Source organism: Sceloporus occidentalis, unplaced genomic scaffold (assembly GCF_023333645.1).
Source record: "Sceloporus occidentalis isolate IW3139 unplaced genomic scaffold, rSceOcc1.0.p SCAF_3, whole genome shotgun sequence".
In the NCBI taxonomy this organism is placed as follows: Eukaryota; Metazoa; Chordata; class Lepidosauria; order Squamata; family Phrynosomatidae; genus Sceloporus; species Sceloporus occidentalis.
The window spans coordinates 199,464,505-199,488,139 of NW_028316983.1; the positions used below are offsets into that span (position 1 = coordinate 199,464,505).

At 39.1% G+C, this 23,635-nt stretch overlaps 1 protein-coding gene across 1 annotated transcript in view; it reads left to right on the top strand.

Moving 5' to 3' along the window:
* Nucleotides 1-23,635, top strand: part of LOC149317321 (lipoxygenase homology domain-containing protein 1-like) — a 235,837-nt gene that overhangs the window by 179,454 nt on the left and 32,748 nt on the right. The window contains exons 41-44 of the mRNA XM_089517319.1: nucleotides 8-94; nucleotides 4,318-4,450; nucleotides 7,251-7,402; nucleotides 21,388-21,640. Coding sequence (XP_089373445.1) covers nucleotides 8-94; nucleotides 4,318-4,450; nucleotides 7,251-7,402; nucleotides 21,388-21,640 — 625 coding nt within the window. The remainder of the gene's footprint in view (nucleotides 1-7; nucleotides 95-4,317; nucleotides 4,451-7,250; nucleotides 7,403-21,387; nucleotides 21,641-23,635) is intronic.

Sequence of the window (23,635 nt, forward strand, 5' to 3'; positions counted from 1 at the left end):
TGAGCAGTTGAGTGCTGGTGATATTGGCAGCATAACAAAGATTTCATTTATGTTATCCAACCTACGTTTGAATAAAGGAATCAAACTTTCCAAGGTACTTCATGCATTGTCTCACATGAACTTAAGTTACCTCATGTACTGTATAGTACAATACTTAGTACTTCAGTAAAATAACATATAAAAAAATAAACTATCTATTTCTACTTTAGAAACTTGACAAATAACTTGCAGGGTTTTTTTACTTTATATTTTGTACTTTATAATCTGCTTATTCATAAATGTTAAGGTCAGGTAACAAAAGTCATAGTCTACTTGGAACATTATTAATAGAATTGGGATTTTTGGGCTTTACTGCCCATTTGGTCTTCTCTCGTGATTAAAAACCTGTTCCTTGGGGTTTATCAGGTATCAAGAGCTATTTTAATAAGAAGTTGCAGGTGGAAAAGGGGTTATAACCATTCTGTTTGTTCAGTGACAGCATGAATGCAGGCCAAATTCATTAAAATAATTAGCAAAGCAAGAATTTTAAATTATTTGATTTATACTAATTCTTTACTAAGGAGTGAAAATTCAGCATCATAAACTCCTCAGTAGGATCCAATTAGTGTTAGTAACTGAACTGCAAGGTTACTAAGGCACAAATTATCATTACTAGATCTCAGTATAAAAAAGAAAGGCATGGATCAAATGGAACTGGTAAATGTCACTGCTGTTCCTGCACATCTTTGGAATATGTTCATCCAGGTACACCAATAGTACAAGATTACCACAACTTTGTATGCCTGAATGAATATTGAAACATGCCTACTTCCTACATTATATGACATATCATTTATCCTTATTTCAGTCTTCTTCTGAGTCTTTGCATTGGAGTATCTAAACTAAATCATGCATATAAAGCCATTGAAATCAATGCAAATGATGACTGAGCTGAACTAAGGGTAGAGTCTCCTTTATCTGGAATTCTGATATTTGAATATTCTAAAATCCAGAACTGTCCACATGGGAGGCTGAGATAATGACACTTTTGCTTTCTGATGGTTCAGTGTAGACGAGCTTGTTTCATGCACAAAATTATTAAAAATATTGTGTATAAAATTACCTTCCAGCTATGTGTATAAGGTGTATGCAAAACATAAATGAATATCGTGTTTAAACTTGGGTACCATCTCCAAGATAGTTCATTATATATATAAAATATTCCAAAATTCAAAATATCTCTGTTCCCAAGCATTTCAGATAAGGGAGACTCAACCTGTACTTGTTTGTTTCAGTCATAGCATTGATTTCAGTGGGGCCATGGTAAGCATGGCTAAGGTTCAGTCCTACTTTTTCTTTCTGTGTGACCTCTGTTGACAAACTGAACAAGAGTGTGGTACAAGGCTGGATGCATTAGAGCTCCTAAAGCAATGTTTTGTGAATCTTCCTAACTAATTGGCCATTAAAGTCTATTATAGGCGCTGTACAGAGTGCCAAAAAGGGCGCTCTGCCGGTGCCCGGGTTTGCTCCACGAGGACGCCACAGCGGACAAACCGCACAGCTTCCTCACGGATTTAAAAGAACCCACGAGAAGCGGGTTCTTTTTGTGGTGCCATAATGGCGCACTCGCGATGTCATTATGGTGACATGATGTGCGGACACTAGGCGTCCGCCGCATCAAAATGGCAACGCCCAACTGTACAGGGTGCCACCATTTTGATGTACAGAAATCGTACTAGGGTTGCGGGGCTTATGTAAGAGACGCCTCAAGGCAACCCTAGCATGTCTTTGTGATGTGCTATGGCGCCAGTGTGCATCGCACCATAATTTCTCCACTAAGAACAAATAGAGTGATTGAAAAAAGTTCCATGGTTCTGAAGTTATTGTTATCAAATGGTAGGGAATGAAGGGAAAAGGTCAAAGCAGAAGGCTAATAGTGATGGAGACTTATCCAGAAAGGCATATAAACTTTGCTGTATATTGTTTCATGAGTTCCTTAAGAAACAAACGGTTTCTAAAGAACAATAGATTTTCATTCATCCAAATATATTAGAAATGAAAAGAGAGCTGCATATTTTAACAGCATCTTAAATACTGTATTTTCATTGTACTTTTCAAAAGATGGAATAAGGTATTGTGAAGATCCATCTGTGTTGCTTGTGCATATGCTGTTTCTCTGTTTTGTAGCTGTATCTATGAATCCTTTATCTATAAGTGACAACTTCAGCTTTATGCAATGTAAAATAGTCTTTCTTGTGTATAGCGGATGGCATTTGCTCTGCAGTGATTATTCACTTATTATAGCACAGTTATTTTTAATAAAACTGATATAATAAAAGTAGTATTAAAAAGCCATCAAGAATGTTAAGTTCTTATTGGAATGTTAGTAAGATCCAGTTCTTAGGATAAATACAAAAGAAAAATGTTTGTTTATTTGTTTTAAATAGCCATGAATACTACTGTAGCTGCCATTTCTGAAAAACTATTATCCAGTGTGTCATAGTGGTTTGAGTGTCGGACTGTGAATCTGAAGACCAGGGTTCACTTCCTCACTCAGCCATGAAACCCACTGGGTGACCTTAGGCAAGTCATACTCTCTCAGTCTCAGGGGAAGGCAATGCCAAGCCTCTTCTGAACACATCTTGCCAAGAAAATCCCATGATAGGTTTACTTAGGGTCCCCATAAATTGGAAATGACTTCAAGGCACACAACAACATGAAATTCTCTGTAGTCTAGTCCTGTATATCCATAGAGAGAAGTACTAGGCTCTATATGGAGTCCTACATTAAATTGCATCTGTATATATCCAATGGAAGATCAGGTTCTTAAGAATACAGGCATACTTCAGTTAACAAAGCCTCTAGCAAAATGGTCCATTTTACAAAGTCTTCTTACATGCCCCCAGTCCAATCATGCTTTTCCACTGCTTAGCTTGAGGGTTGGTTTGAAAGCAGCATCAAAATTGAGGAAATACTACTGGAGGGCTGGAGAAACCAATGTTTTGTGTCAAGTTGCAGCAGTGTGCCTACAGTAAACAAAGCAATAAACACTTGAGCTGTTGAAAAGTCTGACTCTCCAGCTAATTCAGCTGTAGCCATGCATGCCTATCTACAACATGCAAAGTAAACAGCAGCTACCTCTAGAATTTCTTTGTGAGCATGTATAAATTATGATGCAATGAGAAAAGATGAGAGCAGAGACAAGCCTGTTTCACCAACTCCCACAGTATGCTAAAAAAAGAAAAGATCTAGAATCAAACAGCTTAATGTATATACTGCTTCATACTGAACTAACAGTGTCTAAGTGGTTTACAGCTGTAAGCTAATTGCCCCCAACAAGCTGGGTACTCATTTTAGCGACCTTGGAAGGATGCAAGCCTGAGTCAAGCTTGAGCCCCCTTAGCTGGGATTGAACTCTCAACCTTATGGTTTTGAGTGAGTGGCTGCAGTACAGGCATTTAACTACTGCAACACCATATTATAAGTTATAGCATGACAACACTACCAAATAAATTTTAATACAATTTTGTACAACTTTACAAAATTAAAAATAATTTTAAAAACATGTTAGCAAAAAGGCAAAGCAATGTTCATTAAAAGCATTGCCAAAAGACTTGGCTGCTCATTATCCTTACTTCTCACTTCCAGCTGCTGGGGGAAATCAGTCACTAGAATGAATATAATCTAATCATGGCCAGAGGCATATTTGACTACAATTCCCACCACCCCCATAGCTTCCCGTGCCATTATGCAGGAGAGCATTCAGAATTCTCAGCAGAAGGAATTGCTAGTTATAAGCATAACTGAAAGGTCACTGGGCAATTTGATCACTAACTGCCTGCCTAGCCTTCCTCATAGGTTTGTTAGTCAACTTCATGTCATGGTACTGTCAGGGCCCACTCCTTCTTTTCCAGTTTTCAGTACAAGGGGGGAAGATTCTCAGGGCAAGAGCATTACCTTGAAAGGTGTGTGGGCATGTTCCACACTTATTTAACTTTTTCATTATTATTGTTTGAATTGGCAAATTTTGTGCAACTGTGGTTCATACTTAATGATATCACCAGGACTCCCCCCCCCCTTACAACACCACCCTTGTAACATCTTCAGGGCCCACTCCTGGCACAAGGGGATCATCCCAAGATCTTAGGTTTTGACTCCAAATTCTCAAGGCCTGGGACCTGCCAGCCCTTTTTATGACAGAGAATTACATATGACTGTAAAGCATCCATGTTTCCACCTAGATTTCAGAGACTGAACCAGTGCTTTGTTAAAAGCAAAAAAAAAAAAAAAAAGATTCAGATTGCTATCCTTCTTCTCCTACCACCCATTGCCCTGCAGCTTCGGATGAAAGATTTGGATTCTAAAGAAGAGCTGGGTTTTCACCCTTTGAACCGATGGCTCTTTGGCGAAGATGGGTCAGAGACTGTGACAGAGCTAGCTGCAGTCAGACCAGATGTAGCACCACTTAAGGGTATGTTGCCAGCTCACAAAACAAGCCAAAAGAAATGCTCTCTGTTTCAGGAATTTCCAGTGTACTCACATGACAGAAGGGATTACACTTATTCTAGGGAAGTAATTTGTGAATGTTTCTGACATGTCTTGTTTAAAGCACTTGTGTGAAATGTTGGACTTTCAGCAGAGACTTGAGGAGGCTGAAAATATAATCAACTGTCTTTGATTTTAGGCAACTTGAACATATATAAATAATGTCCTGTACAATAATGCCATTCATTTGCAGTTTCCCTTGAGTTACCCAAGCCAGGCAGATTTCATTTATTGTTACTGGATTTTTGTGTTTTTAAACTGAAAAATACTAAATAAATAAAAGACCCATTATATAACTTTATGTCAAAACCAATATTTCCTACAGTGAATTAGATCAGTGAATGAGACTAAGGACTGAAACAGACGGTTGTATAGGGGAGGCTTGATGCCACCCCTTTGAGTGCTAGATCGGGGCTTATGGTAACCACATGCCACGGCCCCAATCTGGCTTTTTTCCGGCACAAAAAGAAGCAGCAAAATGTTGCTCCTTTTTGTGACAGAGAAAGGGCACCCTTTTCTCCGTCACTGGCTTTTCAGTGCTCCTGTGGCACTGTAAATGCTGTACCACCAGAGCGCTGAAAATCTGATACCATGTAAACGGTCAGGCAGCTCTAGTTTGGGAGCATGCATCATGCATACATCACGCCCCCAAGCCACTGGAAAAATGGCTTTTTTTGCCAGTCTGTTATGGCCCTGAGTGTATTTAGCTCAACTACCACCTGGATTTAAGTTACAAACTTATGCTGCTCATCTGGAAATTACAATCAGCCAGCCATAGCCATGGATTCTTTATCCATGGATTCAGCCATCCATAGCTAGAAAATATTTCAAAAAGATATACATTTGAAAAAAGCAAACCCAGATTTTACTATAAGGGACACAATTTCATTACACCATTGCATTTAATGGGACTGAATCATCCATGGATTTTGGTATCCATGGGGATGGGGTAGTATGTTCTGAAACCAAACCACAGCAGAAACCAAGGAGACACTGTAGCAAGATTTGGATATAAATAAATGTTTAGGGGCAGGCCTGTAAACCTGCTGCTATAATATGGTTTAGCTAGATTCTGGACAGTGTTAACATTTACTATAAACAGTTAGGGCCTAAGGGCCACATCAGATCCATTTAATCTTCTGAACTCATATTTTCAGTGCACAGAAAATATGAGTTCAGAAGATTAAATGAGAAGAAGGAGCCACTGAATCCATATTGTGGAAATGCCTTTATTAGTCCAATGAAAAATGCACAGAAACTTAATGATCATTTTCAAAAGCAAGTATTATAATTTATAATGGTAGCACCAAGGTTTTGTGCAAGATTTTTTCACTGGACTGCTAAAACCTTTACCACAGTATGTATTTCAGAATTCCTATAATGAGCATTCTTGAATGTTTATACAATTAAATATTTGCCACTCTGTCTGTGTGGAACTTTTATTCCCTAATGTCTAACTTATCAGTACCATATCTTTCCAAATAATACAGAAAGTATAGTCTACTATGATCCCCTTTAAACCAACTGTTATCCATGTATGACAAAATGTTTGTTCCTCAAATATGAGCAATGTCAGATATAAGATAGATGTCCAGCTTCCAAAAGAAATCATTAAACAATTGCAGAATGACTTAGTAATACAGTTAAAAGAATCTTGATCTATTTCTTGAAGAAATCTAGAAAAACATTGCCCTTTTCTTTAGATGAAGTACAACTAATTCCAGTTAGCATCTGTCCATTGCAGCTACTTTTTATGTAGGAAAAAATGCAAAATAAATTCTGCTGAAGTCCTGTTGTTTGTTCCAAATCACCTGATTTTCCTTTGAGCCTGCCAGTTAAATAATTGCTGCCACTACCAATTAAATTGGCATGACATATTAACTCAACTCTTCACATCGAGCTGCATTAATACAATTCAGTACAGACAGTACAGACATCATTTAGTATATTGTTTGGATGACAACACATAGTTCTGTAGTGCATACTTCTTTAGGCAGCATAGCAAAACTTTTAAAAAGAAAAATACCAATATTAACTTGGTGTAAAACTCAGCGCTGAGAAACCAATTTGCTGAGCTGAGTGTTCAACTAGAATATAAATGAAATACGTTTTAGAGTATGGTTATTGATAAAATTCTCCATTTCAGAGCTTAGAAAAATTACATTGGGGACTATAACTTCCAGTATCTCTTAATCACTGGTCCAATTGGCTTGAGAGTTTTGGGGGGGGGGGGACTGTAGTGCAAAAAGTTAGTCTCCTGGATATTCAGTCTCGAAAATGTCAGAAGCATTTAAAACCACATCCAAAAACTTAATGGCTTCTGAGGTCTGTGTCAGGACTACTTAGAGTAGTCCCTGGATTCATGCTGGTCCCCAAATCATCTGCAAGAAACAATTATAGCCACCTGGCACAAATATGGTACAGGTTCCTGGGACACAGAGAAGAAATAATTTCTCCCCCTGCTCCATCAGATATCATAAGAAGCATTATTCTATGTCTTGCTGACTTGAATACACCTTAAGAGAGTTGTGCACATTTAAAACATAATTTTAAATATTTGAACAACCAAGTATGTGGCTTTGGTCCCACAGCAATATGAGGCTAGTAAAAAGTATCAAACCATGAAGAAAGAAGCATATATGTATATTTGATTGATTGCTTTCATATGCTGCTTCGTTTGGATATCCTTGTCACTTATATTTTCTTTCACTGATCTTTCTTCACAGATGTTACATACTCAGTCAGTGTCTACACAGGAACACTACCTGCATCAGAAACAGATGCAGAAATCTTTATTACAATATTTGGGGAAAATGGAGACTCTTCCAAAAGAAGACTTAAAAATCTAAAGTCTTGCACACATTTTGAAAAGGGTCAGGTGAGCACAGAATTTCATTTGGTATTTCTCCAGGGAAACTGCCAACAGGTTTTGAAATGGACACAGGGCTTGAGACACGATGCAGAGAAAATTATAGGGTCTCAAGCTCTGTTTTCAGTGGGATCCTTGTTTGAAAACATGATGGATCAAGAACCCTATATTGTGTTTCAGATGTGTCCCTTCTCTACATGATTTGCAGAAGAAAAGAGAAAAAAATAGCTGCTGTCACATCCAAAGTACACGGAATAAGTCACACTGAAATTATTGTAGTATGTTAACACACTGCTTAATCTGATGGAACAAACAGTTTTATCTTATCCAACATAGAAATGCTAGGATGCAGGACCAAGAAAAAAGATAAACACGATTAAAGAGGTTGTGGAGATTCCTACATTCACACATTTATGACTCTTTGAAAGATTAAGTTGTCATGAAACTGCAAAATTTTGTTTTGAGTTCCCTTTGCTTTAATTAAGAGAAGATCTGTGGCTGGTTCCACAGCTATTCCATTGTGGAGATTCATGTTGATTGGAAAAACTCCTAAGGTTCTAGTTCAAGTCCTAGAATTCTCATAATGTTTTTCCTCAAGAATCGGAGGTTATTAAGATGACCTTATATTTAAAGAATATTAAATGGTTAATGGAAAAATATCCCAGTGTGTATAAAAATCCCACTGAAACAGATGTGTCTAATGCAGGAGAAAGAGACAAGCTTTTCATGATTTATAGCAGCAGCACTTAGGGATTTTTTTCTGAGCTATGATCACAGGAGGCCATATTTCTCATTTCTTTTAACTGTTCCCTACACAAACCACTCCTCTTAAGGAATAGGTCTAGAAACTAAATAACATCTAGACTGCATATTAACAATCTACAAAACACTGATGCAGGTAAGCTGTCAATTGTTTTAATGGTGTTTTACTGGGAGCTCAGTGAATGACCTATTGAAATAAATACAAGTTGCCCCTATAGGATTACATATTTTGATTTGATTCTAAACTCATTTCCCCTCTCCTATTCAGAACTATGGTCCAAATCCAATCTAGGTGCACCTTTCTACTTAAACTTAAAGAGATAAACATCATGGATCACCAGAAATGTGTTCAGTTTGGATCTTGGTTACTGTTGCACTGGATCCCATCACTACCATCAGTTTTGTTGAAATACCACCAATGGAAACCAACTATTATACTGTATGAGAGACACTAGACAACCAATTCCATATCAATAACTGGATCATGGAAAACACTTCTTCAATTACAATTAGTAGCTATCCCTTAGTGGCGCTTCTCTTCTTGCCCCATAATATGTATGAATGTACACACACACACACACACACACACACACAATGTTCCTTTTGTCCAGTTTGCCAGCACCATAAAATATGATTTTTTTTGTTTCTCAGTTATCCTTTATCCTATGTAGTAGATGGATTTAAGCATGAGGCAAAACAATAAAGGGACAGAAAATTCATTTAACATTTAAAATATATAACTATACCAAATGTTATATTAAATATATCCATACTATAAGCTTGATACTTTGTTTGCAGCAACTGAAGATTCATTTTAGGGATGATTTGGAAATAATACAGTGGACCCTTGTTATATGCTGGGGTTTGGTTCCAAGTTCCCCCGTGTATAACAAAATCCATGTATGCTCAAGTCCCATTAAATATAATGACATAGCAAAATGGTGTCTCTTATAAAAAATGGAAAATCAAGGTTTTATATTTGTACTTTTTTGAGTATTTTCAAAACGTGGATGCTTGAATCCGTGTATAAAAATCTGTGTATAAAAAGGGCCAACTGTATAAACATTACTGTCACTTTATGAAGCTGTCTATGTTAATGCAACAATTCCTCTCCCTAATGAGCCTTTACCCAGTTCAGATGTAAGGCTCCATCCCAATTAATTTACTGACTGGCTATGGTGACTTGGCTAACTGTTTTAGTTGTGACTTTTCTGGTACTGTTTCTGTATATTCAAGTACATAAAAGGATTCTCTGAAAACATTTTCTTCAGTCTTCACTTAGGCCCCACAATTATAAGCACATCTTTACTGAATTGCACTGATGCTGTGTCTTGAATGGTGGCTTCAGGATTTTCATCACTCACTAAACTTCTCAGGCTGCTGTCTGTAGTAATTTCACTATTTTCTTGAAGTCTTATTTCAGCCTATGTTGTTGTACCAAATTCTTCAAGCTTTACCTTGTCTCTTTTTTTCTGACTGATGCTTTCTTGACTACTCACTCACTATGTCAAACCTGCTCTTATATACTTTTCAACAATGTCTCTGGAGCCAATCACTTTGTTCCCTTCCCACTAATTTCAAAGAAATGGCAAATAGACAGTTGTGGAATGTCTCAATCCAAACAATTGAAACGTACCACTTTTTGAGCCTCTCCCTCTAGTTGTTTATCATGGACTACTAAACAGTAGAATTCAAAGATATAGCCATGTTAGTCTGTAGAATCAGTTTGTAGAGAAATCTTGTAGCACATTTGAGACTAACTGAAAGAGGCTGACAGCATAAGCTTTCATAGACTTCAGTCTACTGCCTCAGATTAACTGGGTGGAGTGGAAAGCCAGGGACAGACCTATCTATGCCATTAGTGTGTGATAATGTTAATTCAAATTCAGAATCTTTTGCGTATGGAAATGAGGTGGCAAGTCCAATTTTAATGATGATTATTGGTGAACAAAGATAGAGTAAACTACCCTGAAGTGAGGAGAATAGATTAGTGTGGGAAATAGAAAGTGATGTGATGAACTGGTCACAGGTGCCCCAATGAAGATGGGAGTTAGATAATGTTGAAAGGTGTGTAGTGCGCCAGGAAACCATTATCTTTGTTCAGCATGTTGATGATGGACTGTGGATGTAGTCTGTGGATGTATTCCAATTCTGCTGTTTCTCTTTCCAATCTTCCTTTGTAGTTTTTTTGTTCAAGGACCACTGTTCTGAAGTCTGAGGGAGATTGGAATGTTCTGCCACTGGTTTTTGTGTATTCAAATTCCTAATGTCTGATTTGTGTCCACTTATCCTCTGGTGTAGGGGTTGGCCTGTTTGCCCAATGTAGAGTGCTGAAGGGCATTGCTGACATAGTATGGCATAAATCACATTGGAGGATGAGCACGTGAAGGTCCCCTTGATATTGTGTGTGATGCCATTAGGTCTTGTGATGACATTTCCTGAATAAACGTGTGAACAGAGTTGGCATCTTGTTTTGTGGTAAAGCTTTGTTCCAGTGTCCACATCTGTGTTATGTGTGCTCCTGTAGGTAAGTACCTGTTTGAGGTTTGGAGGCTGGCCATAGGAGAGTAAAGGTCTGCCACCAAGAGCCCTTGAAAGGGCAGCATTATTATCCAGTTGCTTCAGTCAAAATATCTGCATGCAGGAAAGACAAGGAAAACCAGTGGCCTTTAGAACCATGGTGGCGATGAAACTTTTAAGAAACCCTAAACTTTAAGAAACTACCATGCAACCTCACTTCATGTGGTGGTGTCCCTCACTCTTCACCTGCCCATGAAAGCCCATTCCCTTAGCCTGTTCTTTTATTAGTAGGGTGTATGTGGGTGGTTGGGAAACTCTCATGTGACTTGGATGCAGGGCATCACATCTGGCTCAGAGTGGTACTATTTGGTGACAGATTAATTTACTGGAGCAAGGAGTTAGGACACATGGCAGTGGAGATGAAATGGCAGCAAAAAGGAGGTTTCAAATCCGAGACCCTGGGGACTTGGATGACAGGTTGGAGCAGCCCTGCTGCTCCTACTTTCTTTCACCAGAAAGAGATAGCAGAAGAAACAATGTTGGGCAGGGCGACACATGAAGCTGTGTGGGGAAGGCATATATCTGGGGAAGGAGGAGGAGGAGTATTGATTCTTGGAAAAAATTCTTCATCTTGGAGTGGCTCCTTTACTTAAAATCCTCTGGACACGCCCCCCCCACACACACACACATTGGCTGCTCCCCTCTCCACCCCAACTAAAAAGAGATTGAGAGTTCTTCCTCATTGAGAAATGACCAAGCAGCCAGTCAAGCAGCAACTGAGAAGCCTTTAGCTTGGGCTGGCCTTTGCTGCAAGGTCAGCAGGACTGATAGGCTTCTCATTTGCTGCTGAGGCAGCTGCTTAGTTGCTGCTCCTAAGGTGACTAGGTGGAAAGGGAGCAGCAAGTGAGATTGGTTGTTTTGAATTTGCAGTAGAACACAGAATCATAGAATCATAGAATTATAGAGCTGGAAGAGACCATGAGGTCTCCAGTCCACCCCCTGCCATGCAAGAATACACAATCAAAGCACACCTGATAGATGGCCATCCAGCCTCTGTTTAAAAACCTCCAAAGTAGGCGACTCTACCACACTCCGAGGGAGCATGTTCCACTGTCAAACAGTCTTACTGTCAAGTAGATTTATATCAAGAAAAACACATGGGGAGGCACTAGGCTTGTCATTTGTAAGGAAAGGTGATGGTAACCCAAAAGTTTGGTAACCGCTACCTTACAGTACCATACATTTTTAGTTAACTTTTGGCTGTTAACTAAAAAAAACTAAGCAAAATGATAACAGTAACAATAGTGGAAATACTTATTTCAAATTACTTACTTCAATTTACTTATTTTAAATTATTTATTTATAATATTATTTAGTATTTATTTGAAAATTATTACAAATTACTTATTTCAAATTATTTCAAATTCAATGAATTACTTATTTCAAAAATAAGAGTAAAACTTAAGAAAAGAACAAAATCAGTCATCATACCAAAATTTGATCTAAACAATATTTCTACAGAATTTATTGTCAATATAAGGAACAGATTTGAACTACTAAGCACAATAGAGTCGAAACCAGAAGAGCTATGGTCAGGCATAATAAAAGAAGAATGCAGACAGGCACTTACAGTAGTCAAAAAGAAATAGAAGAAACCATGGATGTCAGATAAAATGCTTCAAGCAGTAAAAGAAAGAAGAGAACCAAAACAAAAGAGAGACAGGAACAAACTCAGAACCATGAATACTACAGTTCAATGAATGGTGAGAATAGATAAAGACAAATACTACAACAATTAATACAGAGAGGTAAAGAACAACAACAAAAAGGAGAGAACAAGAGACTTATTCCAAAAGATCTGGGAAATTAAAAGGAAATTCAAATCAATGACTGAGGCCGGTTACACACCGGCACTTTAGTGCGTGACGAGCACGCACTAGGGTTACAAAAGGGCGGTGCTTCCACCGCCCTAACCCTAGTGCGTGCTCGTCACGCACTAAACGGCGGCGGCCCTTCCATACGGCCGCCGCCGTGAGGACGTCACGGCCGCACCGCCTCTAGACGGGCCGGCACGGACGTGACGTCCTCAATCCGCGGCAGGGCACCTAGGGCGCCCTTTCCGCGGACCAGGAAGGAGCTCCGTTTTGGAGCTCCTTCCTGGTCCGCGCCGCCACTTCGCTTCGCTGGGCGCAGCCTTTAGATGGCTGCGCCCAGCGAAGCAAGGGAGAAAGGGGCCAAGCGGCCCCTTTCTCCCCCTCCCCACCGCCGTGGGGTGTCCTTGGGGCTTGAAGCCCCAAGGACACCCCATTCCAGGCTGCGGGGAAGTGGCGTTTTGCTGCTTCCCTGCAGCCTGAAAAGCAGCGGATCGGGGCCTCAGCAGCTGCCGGTGTAGCCGCTGAAGCCCCAATACTCTGGGGAAAGGGGCGGGTCCAGACCGCCCCAAATGGGCAGTCTATAACCCGCCCGAGACACTCTATGACATTAAAAACAACATAACTCAAGAGCAGGAAGGAATAAAAAGACACTGGATGCAGTACACAGAAGAGCTATATAAAAGATATAATAAAATGAAGGACATATGTATTGGAGAGTCATATGAAGACGAACCCCAAATTCTAAAAACAGAGATTGAAGCTGCAATTAGAGAAATGGGAAAAAATAAATCATCAGGAACAGATTATATTCCAACCGAATTGCATCAGTCCACACTAATAGGCTTTTTTGTGTATGTCCGCAGCAAAAGGAAGAAGAAGGAAATGGTAGGGCCACTGTGTGGAGAAGATGACAAAATGCTAACAGGGGACAGAGAAAAGGCAGAATTACTCAACACCTTCTTCACTTCAGCCTTCTCAGAAAAGACAAAGGGTACTCAACCTGAGGATAATGGAGCAGAGGACAGAACAGAGGAAATTCAGCACAGAAAAAGTAAAGAGATAGTACAGGAATACCTGGTTAATATAAATGAATATAAATCCCCAGGACCTGATGAACTGCATCCAAGAGTATTAGAAGAACTGGCCAATGTAATGTCAGAGCCATTGGCAATAACCTTTACAACTCCTGGAGAACAGGAGAAGTCCCAGCAGACTGGAGGAGGGCAAACGTTGTCCCCATCTTCAAAAAGGGGGAAAAAAGGAGATCCGAACAATTATCGTCCAGTTAGTTTGACATCAATACCAGGAAAAATTCCAGAGCAGATCATTAAACAGTGAGTCTGTGAACATCTAGAAGGCATTGCCATTATCACAAAAAGTCAACATGGGTTTCAGTGGAACAAGTCATGCCAGACAAATCTAATCAATCTCTCTCTCTCTCTCTCTCTCTCTCTCTCTCTCTCTCTCTCTCTCTCTCTCTCTCTCTTTTTTGATAAAATTACCATCTTGGTAGATGAAGGGAATGCTGTAGATATAGCATATCTTGATTTCAGTAAAGCCTTTGACAAGGTTGTCCATGACATTCTTGGAAACAAGCTTGTAAAATGTGGGCTAGACAAGGCAACTGTTACATGGATTTATAATTGGTTGATTGGCCGAACCCAAAGGGTAATCAACAAGTGCTCCTTTTCATCCTGGAGAGAAGTGACCAGTGGGGTCCCACAGAGTTCTGTCCTGGGCTCAGTGCTATTCAACATCCTTATCAATGACTTGGATGACAAAAATAGGGGCATACTTATCAAATTTGCAGATGACACCAAATTAGGATGAATAGGTAACACCCCAGAGGACAGAATCAAAATTCAAAATGACCTGAATGAACTGGAAAGCTGGGCCAAAGCTAACAAAATGATATTCAACACAAAAAAAATGTAAGGCACTGCACTTAGGGCAGAAAAACGAAATACATAGATATAGGATGGGGAACGCCTGGCTTAGGGAGACGACATGTGAAAGGGATCTAAGAGTCCAAGTAGACCACAAGTTGAACATGAGTCAACAAAGCAATGTGGCAGCAAAAAAGGCCAATGCAAATTTTAGGCTGCATCAATAGAAGTACAGTGTCTAGATCAAGGGAAGTAACAGTGCCACTCTATTCTGCTTTTGTCAGGCCCCACCTGGAATACTGTGTCCAGTTCTGGGCACCATAATTCAAAAAGGATGTTGAAAAACTGAAGCATATCCAAAGGAGGGTGACTAAAATGGTGAAAGGTTGGAAACCATGCCCTATGAGGAACTGTTTAAGGAGCTGGGGATGTTTAGCCTGGAGGTGAGAAGGTTAAGAGGTGATATGATAGACCCGCTTAAATATTTGAAGGGATGTCATATTGAGGAGGGAACAAGCTTGTTTTCTGCTGCTCCAGAGAACAGGATCCAAAACAATGGATGCAAGCTGCAGGAAAAGAGATTCAACCTCAACACTAGGAGGAACGTCCTGATAGTAAGAGCTGTTCAACAGTGGAAAACACTTCCTCAGAGTGTGGTGAAGTCTCCCTCTTTGGAAGTCTTTAAACAGAGGCTGGATGGCCATCTGTCAGGTATGCTTTGGTTGAGAGTCCAGCATGTCTGGGCATTGGACTGGATGGCTACACTCAATTAGGGAAGTGATGGGCCTGAATCTGCAAGACCTAAGCAGGGCAGTGGAAGACAGGAAATGTCTCATCCACAAGTCTTGAAAATTTCTCATACAAGTTTTCTACAAACTGGGGCCAAATCTAAGGCAGTTAATAACAACGTTCCATTTAACATCAAAGCAACAACAGCCAGAACAAATAGGGATGACTGGGGCCTGTGGTTTCACCACCAAACATGTACAGCCATTAAACAGACTAACAAGTGAAAAAAAATTAAGCCAGGATGTTCAAGAATGCAAAATGAAATAGAAGAAATGCTCATTGAGACCAACTGTCCATCCCTGACCGTAGCTATGTTACTCTGGTAGTAACACAAAATGATGAAATGCTGGAGGAAACTGATTACCTAACTTCCATAACCCGATACAGCCCCTCCAAATAAGTATTGTGATTGAAGAATGCTGGTGAGATTCATGCACCAGACTGCACATTAAAACTGTCAATGAACAAAGCCCTCTTCCCCACTTAGCATCATACTAACTTGCTTATTTCTTATATGCTCATGATGCAGGAATATTGTGTAATTTTGTGCCACTTACTTTTGATTTCCAGATCCCTGGATTGATTAGAAAAACTGCAACCAAATTGGACCAATCTATTATGTTCCAGAGCTGGTATGCTCCAAATCAACCTGATTTGCTCTCTTATTGGAATTCTACCAAATCAGTTTCATGGCCCTAGTTTAATTGTTCTTGAACAGTCTATAAGCCTGACTTTAATTATCTGTCCCTCGCCCCATTCAAAGCAACCATAAAATATACTTATTTTTTTCTTGCTTTATCCTTTGCTTTTCAGTTATTTTTTTCAGAGTAAAACTTAACAACTTTTCCCTGGCGTGATGGTTTTTTTTTTTTTTTTTGGTCATCATTAGTGGGAAAATGGCCAATAAAGTTGTGGAAGAGGCTGTACAAACCGCCCCTTCTTCAGCTGGATTGGGGCCATGGCAACCTCATGCCATGGCCCTTATCCAGCCTCTGGAGGGTGCAAAAAAGGAGCTGCAAAAAGCAGCTCCTTTTTGCACCCTCCAAAGGGTGCCACAGCCATGGCTGTATGGCACTTCTTCAGTGCTGCATCATTTGGACACAGTGCCGGTGGGGTGTCTTGACACTGCATGCCATCTGGAGCAGCATGCGTCATCTGGACATGATGCCCTGATTTCATCCCCAGGCTGGCACAAAGTGCTAGTCTATACAGGGCTGGATTTCCTCCTTCTGGCCTGAGAAGAGACTTTATGAATGTCTGTTTAGATAGAGAATCCTGCTAATTCAGTGGTTGGACGATATGGCTCACAAGATGCCTTCAAAAACTCTTTTCCTGTGGTTGAGAGTTAATAAATTGTTTAAACTAAATTTACTCCTTCTATCTGTATGCTTCCATATGATCAAAAAAGATGAAGCAATTCAGTTACATCTCAGTGAACGAAGTTGGTTTATATTGCTTAAGTAATTATGTTTCTAGCTAAATAGTCTCGTTGATTTAATGAGTTAGATGACTAAGAAATCATGATTTTCTTAGCTAAATCTAAGCCAGGCAACCCAGTTTAAATGTAACTGTTTTTTATGAGTTATATTTACAGAGAAGAGTATGTGTCTCGACACGAATGGGAAAATGACATGGGACAAAAATATCCTTTGGCCTCCAGTAGAGCCAGTGTAATTTAATGCATCATGAGGAGAATTGATTGAGAACAATGGAGTGATTTAGACCACTGTTTTTCAAGGATTATGATGTACTCTGGTATAGAATGGGATTAATGACTGGCCTCAAGTGAAAGAAAGAGGAATATTGCCAGATGAGCTATTCTTTGGAAGATTATGTATAGTGTGGCACTACAACACAATATTCAGTTTCAAATAACTTGAAAAATGGTACAATGTTGGTACAGTGTTCAAAAAGTTATTTTCAACACATTCTTCTTGACTATTGTCTATTTGGGGCCTTTTATAACAGCTCTGTTTTACCATGGTAACTGTTTTGTAAGCTAATAAATAAGTGAACGTAAAAATATCACAAATTCTTAGTATAAACCACATGTTTTCTGCTTCCTTTCATTATAATGTTGCAGATCATTCTTGTACTGGGTGTGTGTAGAATGGGTGTAACCATATGATTTTTTTAAAAAGGCATTTTGAATTATTTTCTTCATGGTTTATTTTATTTTTATTTTTTCTGTGGTACTTCTCAACAAGTGTGGCATTATAGCTGGTGCTTTTTGTACAAAGCAAAGATGAGTCAAGGAGTCTTTTGAGGTGTTCTTCCAGGCTAGAAGCCAAGAGGGAGCTAATAGGTTTCAGCTGAGAGAAGCAGAGGCCTTTTAAAAGACCTCCAGCTGTAGAGGGGTTTTTTTGCAGCTGACAACCAGTCCTGCAGCCTTGTTGTTCCTTGCTCTTGATTCATGACTGGTTATCTGACTCCTAGACTTGCATTGTGACTATGTTCTTGTCTCTGCCCTTTTCTGTGACTGACTGACTGGTATTGTGGGACTTTGGACTGGACTCTGGACTATTCCTTGTACATTCCCCTGCTGCACTGCTCTCAGTAGAGGTAGGCAGGAAATTTCCAAGTATTAATATATTTTTTTTGAGTGAGTCATGCCTTCTCATGATGTGACCAAAGTACAACAGCCTCATTTTTATCATTTTGGCTTCTGTTCTGGCTTGATCTGATCTGTTCCCAGATCCATTTGTTTGTCATTTTGGCCATCCATGTTATCCTCAGAACTCTTCCCAGCATCACATCTCAAATAATAAATAATAATAAATTTTATTTGTGTAATGCTTTTCCTTAGATCAAAGCGGTTTACAGACCAATAAAACCGTTACAACATCTCATAAAATAGATAAAATGCAAAATACAAATTATATAAAATCTAAAAAAACAATCATTCAAGAGAGTAAGGCAGAGAATCAGTGGGATTGGGAGTGCACAACTTGATTTTTCAGCAGGGAAGGCTAGACAGAAGAGGAAGATTTTAAGCTTCTTTTTAATGTTTCCAGGGAGGTCATGAATCAAATGAGTTGATTCTTTTCCTATCAATGTTCTTCACTGTCCAGCTCTCATATCCATACATGGTGATGAGGAATACTAAGGCTTGGATGATTCTGGTCTTAGCACTCAGTTGTATGTATTCACTCTTAAGGAATCTACCCAAGTTCTTTTATAGCTGCCCTCCCATTTCTAGTCTTCTTATTTCTTGGCTGCAGTCAGCATGCTGATTGATGTTTCATCCTAGGTACAGGTAACTTAGCTAACCTAGGCAACTTGACCTTTATCAGTATAATGTTTCAAGATGTAGATGTCAATGGATACACATTAAAACATCTAAAGGCTGCGCCAGTGACGCAAACCGCGGAAGGAGCTCCATTTTGGAGCTCCTTCATGCACCACAGAAAGGGTGCTCTATGTGCCCTCACACAGGGCAAAGACATCAGGCCCGCGCCGCCCCATTTGGAGGCGGCGCATTCGTGACGTCATAATGGCAGCCCCCGTGTGGAACGGGTGCCACCATTTTGTTCGTCCTGGGGATGTATTGAGGTTAGGTGCATGCGTAAGGCACACACTTTGCCTAACCCTAGTATGTCCCCAGGACGTACTTTACGCCTGTTTGTAACTGGCCCGAGTTAGGGAGGTCAGATGCATGAATCTGCAAAAACCTAAGCAGGGCCATGGAGGATAGAAGTTCTTGGAGTTGTCTCATCCATAGGCCACCATAATTCAGGGCTGACTCAAGGACAGTTAACAAGAACAAAGGTAAACATTCTGCACTTTTCTATTGCACTTTCATTGACAGAATTCTAGCTGGACAGGTACAGTATTTGTACAGGCCAGCATTCTTCAGATTTTCAACATTCAGAGGATCTTTTCTACATCAGTGCTACATGCCAAAGGGCATGCTCTGGCAAACGTTTTTGGCTCATGTGGGTTATTGACATGTGCTGTTGCATCGTACTACGGGCCAAAAGTGAGCTGAATATATGCCCTAGAACACTCAGCCTGTGGTGGGTTCAAACCTAGTTATGGAATATTGTCAAGAATAGAGGCAAGTACAGTAGAGACAAGTATGATATATTGGTGGATAACAAACATGGATAACTGGACAGGAAAAGTACTCCACTTCTGCTGGACATTGCAAAAGGAGTTGATACAATAAATCATGGTACCTTTCTGTATTACCTGGCTGAGATGGAACTTAGACACACGTTTTGCTGTGGTGCTGGGCTTTTGCTGCTGAATATTCAGAGAAGAGATTGATGCTGAGTGACTATTTTTCAGCCACCTAAGCAATAACTGAAGTTTTCCACAGGGTTCAGTATGGTTGTTCATGTCTTTTAATATCTATAGAAAGTCACCAGTGGAGATCATCAAGAGTTTTTGGCTCAAGTGCCATCAAATGCTGGTGGTGATATCCAAATCTATATCTCTTTAGCAACTAATGTCAAGGAGCTTTTAGAAGTCCTGAACTGTTGTCTGGGTGATATAAAGGAATGTATAAGGGTAAAAAGTTGAGGCTCACACCAGACAAGATAAAAATTCTGTTGATTAACAGGAGAACTAACCTGATCTGTAAAGGATTTTACTTCCTCTGAAAAGCTAGGTTTATAAAGTGGAAGTACTTTTGGGCCGTGCATTGCTTCTAGTAGTCAAGGTGGCTGCTCTGGACAGACGTGTCTTCAACTAGCTTTGGTTAGTGTGCAGCTATGTCCTTTTCCAGGGAAGACAGATTTGACCATTGTGGTTCACACCTTACCTCCTTATTTTTTTATTTATTTGAAGGCATTTTTATTGCCTCTTAATCAAGGCAGGACCCCTGAGGCTATATAATCCCTATAATCTATTAGACTGGTACACTCTGCTGTACATACATGGGGCTGCAATTGAAAAGTTTACAAAAGCTATAGCTAGTGCAAAAATATATTGATCAGATTTTTGTTCATTGTATACTTTAGAGATATTGCTAGATTTGTACTGACTGCACTGGATTCCAGTTTGCTTCCAAGATCAGTTCAAGGTATTGATTTTTATCCACAAAGCTCTAAATGACTTGGAGCCAGGGTATCTGAAAGACTAGATCCGTCCATATAACCCTGCCTGTAGTCTGATATCCTCAGCAGAGGCCTTGTTGTGTATCCTACTGCTCAAAGAGGATAGCATGACAGACTTTCTTGGGCGTGACACTTCAGCTGACATATTCCCTTTCAAGGGTGGTCCTGAGCTTCTGATGTGCAGTGAAGAATATTATATCATATGGCTTTCAAGTCAAACCCAGGTGTGGCTACTACAAGGCTTTGAATGGTGTGTGATTATTATTGTCCAAAAAATTGTTTTTGCCCCTTTGTAAATAATGATCATGTGTATTTCAATTCAATATTTTACATAACATTTTCATCTGTTGTACATCACCTGGTGTCCCTAGCAGACGGAAAAGTGATAAACACAGTAAATAAATAAATAAATGTGAGGCAAAATGGGTAGTGGAATTGACATGCTTTATCCATTGGTTTGTTGAAGAACTTCAAGTACAAATCTGTACAACACAATTTGAAAGACACTAACACAGGTGAAAGACTAATACTAGAGACATGGAGCTGACAAAAGAATCCAATAAAACAGATATGCAATGTATTCACTGGGTTTTGGTTATATATCTATCTTTTTTCTTTGTCAGGAGTTGCATAAGTAACGTGTTTGCCATATGCCTGTGATAGGTTACACAATAGAAATGGTACTGATAAATCATGGCAATCTCAGATACAGGTGCTAAAATAATACTGGAAGGAAAAGCAGCATGAATCAAGCCTTTCAGGGTAATTTCTGTGAAGTAATCTGCATGTAACAACAAAGAAGGGGGTGATATTGGAAAGAGATGAGGAGTGTGTTTATTAATTATAATGAATAAGAATTAAGCCTGCCCAAATTTTGAAACTGTGCATAGTTTAATCAGGCAATATTAACATTTGCTGGTCAGTTCTGACAGTGAACATCACTGGAATGGCTCTGTAGATTCTTAATTAAGGTTTTCTGAGTTTTAGTTACTGAAACCTTTATTTCTCAACTAAGTATCCTGCTGGATTTGACAGAAATTGCATAATGCTGATTATGTTTACAATAATGTGGATGTCAGTTCAATTTTTATTTTCCTCAATAGGTGAGTACCTTCAGCATCCGAGGAATAGATCTGGGAATATTAAGCAAAGTGCTTGTGGAACACAACAGATATGGTTACGGAGCTGGTTGGTACCTTGAAGAAATCATAATACAAGAATTAGAGAAATGTAATGGCCAGTATGTATTCTCATGCCAACAATGGCTAGACAGTGGAGTTGCTGATGGAAGGATGAAAAAAGAGCTCCAGCTTCTTGGAAAAGTCAGGAAAGAAAAGCCAGTAGGAAGAATTCACGGTGAGAAGCAAAAACATCAGACCACTTCCAACTTTTGTTTTGATGCATGGTTAATACAGGTTTATCCTGTATAAAATCTTTCATGCAAACTGTAACCCCTGGTGTTTTTCAGAACTAGATAATGCTGTTAATAACATTATAGAAAAAAATATTAGCATGCATACAGAAACATAGAGATTAAGTAGTGTAAACAATGTTTTAAAATGAGATTTGAGAACTGGATGCAGCAGAGGAAAAAATGAAAAGAAAACAGCAGATTTGTCAAAGCACAGGCAAATATAGATCAAAGGCACTTTCATTTGATGCTATTTCTAAAATTTCTTATCTGCTCCAGCACTGTTTTCATTTCCTCTGCTATATCCAAATTTAGGAATGTCATTTGAAATCATGATGAACTGAAATGTGCATGGTACTAGGATCCCATCGAAGAAGAAAGGGAGAGTATAAATATAATAAATCAATCAATGCCTTCCCAGACTATGGACAAAGACAGATTAGACTGCCCCCCTCCTTGCTATCCTTCCATAAGCAGGTGAAGGAAGATCTTTTTATTTCCCTAGGCCTATGCAGGCTGACTACTGGGGGGGGGGGGGGTGTTAATATGCTGTGTTTTTTATATTTTTTGTTTTTCTTTGGAATAGTTGAATTTTAGTTGCTTTTAATTGTATTGGTGGTTTAACTGTATTTTTAATTTTAATATGATGTAATTTTTTAAAGCTCTGTTTTATAAGTCAACTTGAGTCCCAAATTTTTTTGGGTGGCAATCATCATCATCATCAGCAATAGTAATAGTAATAATAATAATAATAATAATAATAGCAATAATAGTAATAATAAGAAGAAGACACCAATGATGCCATAACTTGCCCTTTAATATGGAAAAATGTCCCATTTCAAAAACATAGTTGAAATTACAAATTACAAATCATGGATTCAAATTACAACAAAAGAGATTCAACTTTTTGACCTGTTAAACAGCGGAATAAATTGCTTTTGAGTATGGTGGCCTCTCCACAGGAATGTTTACCATGAAATATTACCATGCATCATTAACATGATGTATATCCACAATGAATGCTCTGCACAGGAGGCGCTTTTACTCATGACAAAGAATTGCAGAGAGCCTTGAACTCATCTACCCCACTTTCCTTCTTTTCAGTTTCGTGCAGATGTCAGGAGGCATTTCACTTCCACTGTGGTTTGTCATGTTAACAAACTACATAAACCTAGCTACATTTATATCTAGAACATTTCATACTTCATGATCACTTGGTAACTTTGCTTGCCCCATTTCTGTGGAGGTCCAAACTATTTCTAAATGCTTAACTGGAGTTTTAAGTTGCTGCAATGGGAGAAATTTGGAGAGTGAAGAAAATTTTCATTTGAGGGGACAGACTTCTTATTTAGGAGGGTGATGCACTCATTTTTGCCCTCCCCATAGTTACATATTCAGCAGTAATTCTCATATTTCTCCCCAAATTATTGTTGTTGATCTTGCTGTTCTTACAAAAATGGCCTTGGGAGGAGTATGCAGCCTCATAAGCAGATTTTGAAAGTGCTAGTTTCATCATACAAATTAGTCCCACTCCCACCACTCCCAGGGATGATAGCTTTAGTCTATAACATTTTGCAATCATTCATGTTTTCTTGGCTAATGTTGACTAAATAATTGAAGATACTAAACTATGAGTACCAATTACTTTGTTTCCCCTACATCTGAAGATCTCAAGATGGCTTACAATAAAATCAATTTTAAACAACAAATAACAGTCATTTTAAAAGTTTAAAATATATATTACATCATTTTTCAGCTAAAAATCAGACAGTTTAAAATTGTGCCAGCCATAGGACATGTGCAATCTAGGTAGGCTCAATTAGACCTGAAGGTTTTAATATAAAGTCAGGTTTTGACTTGATGCTGAAATGATACCAATGTTGTACCAGTCAGGCCTCCAAAGGAAGGTTATACCACAACAATTAATTTCATAATTAACT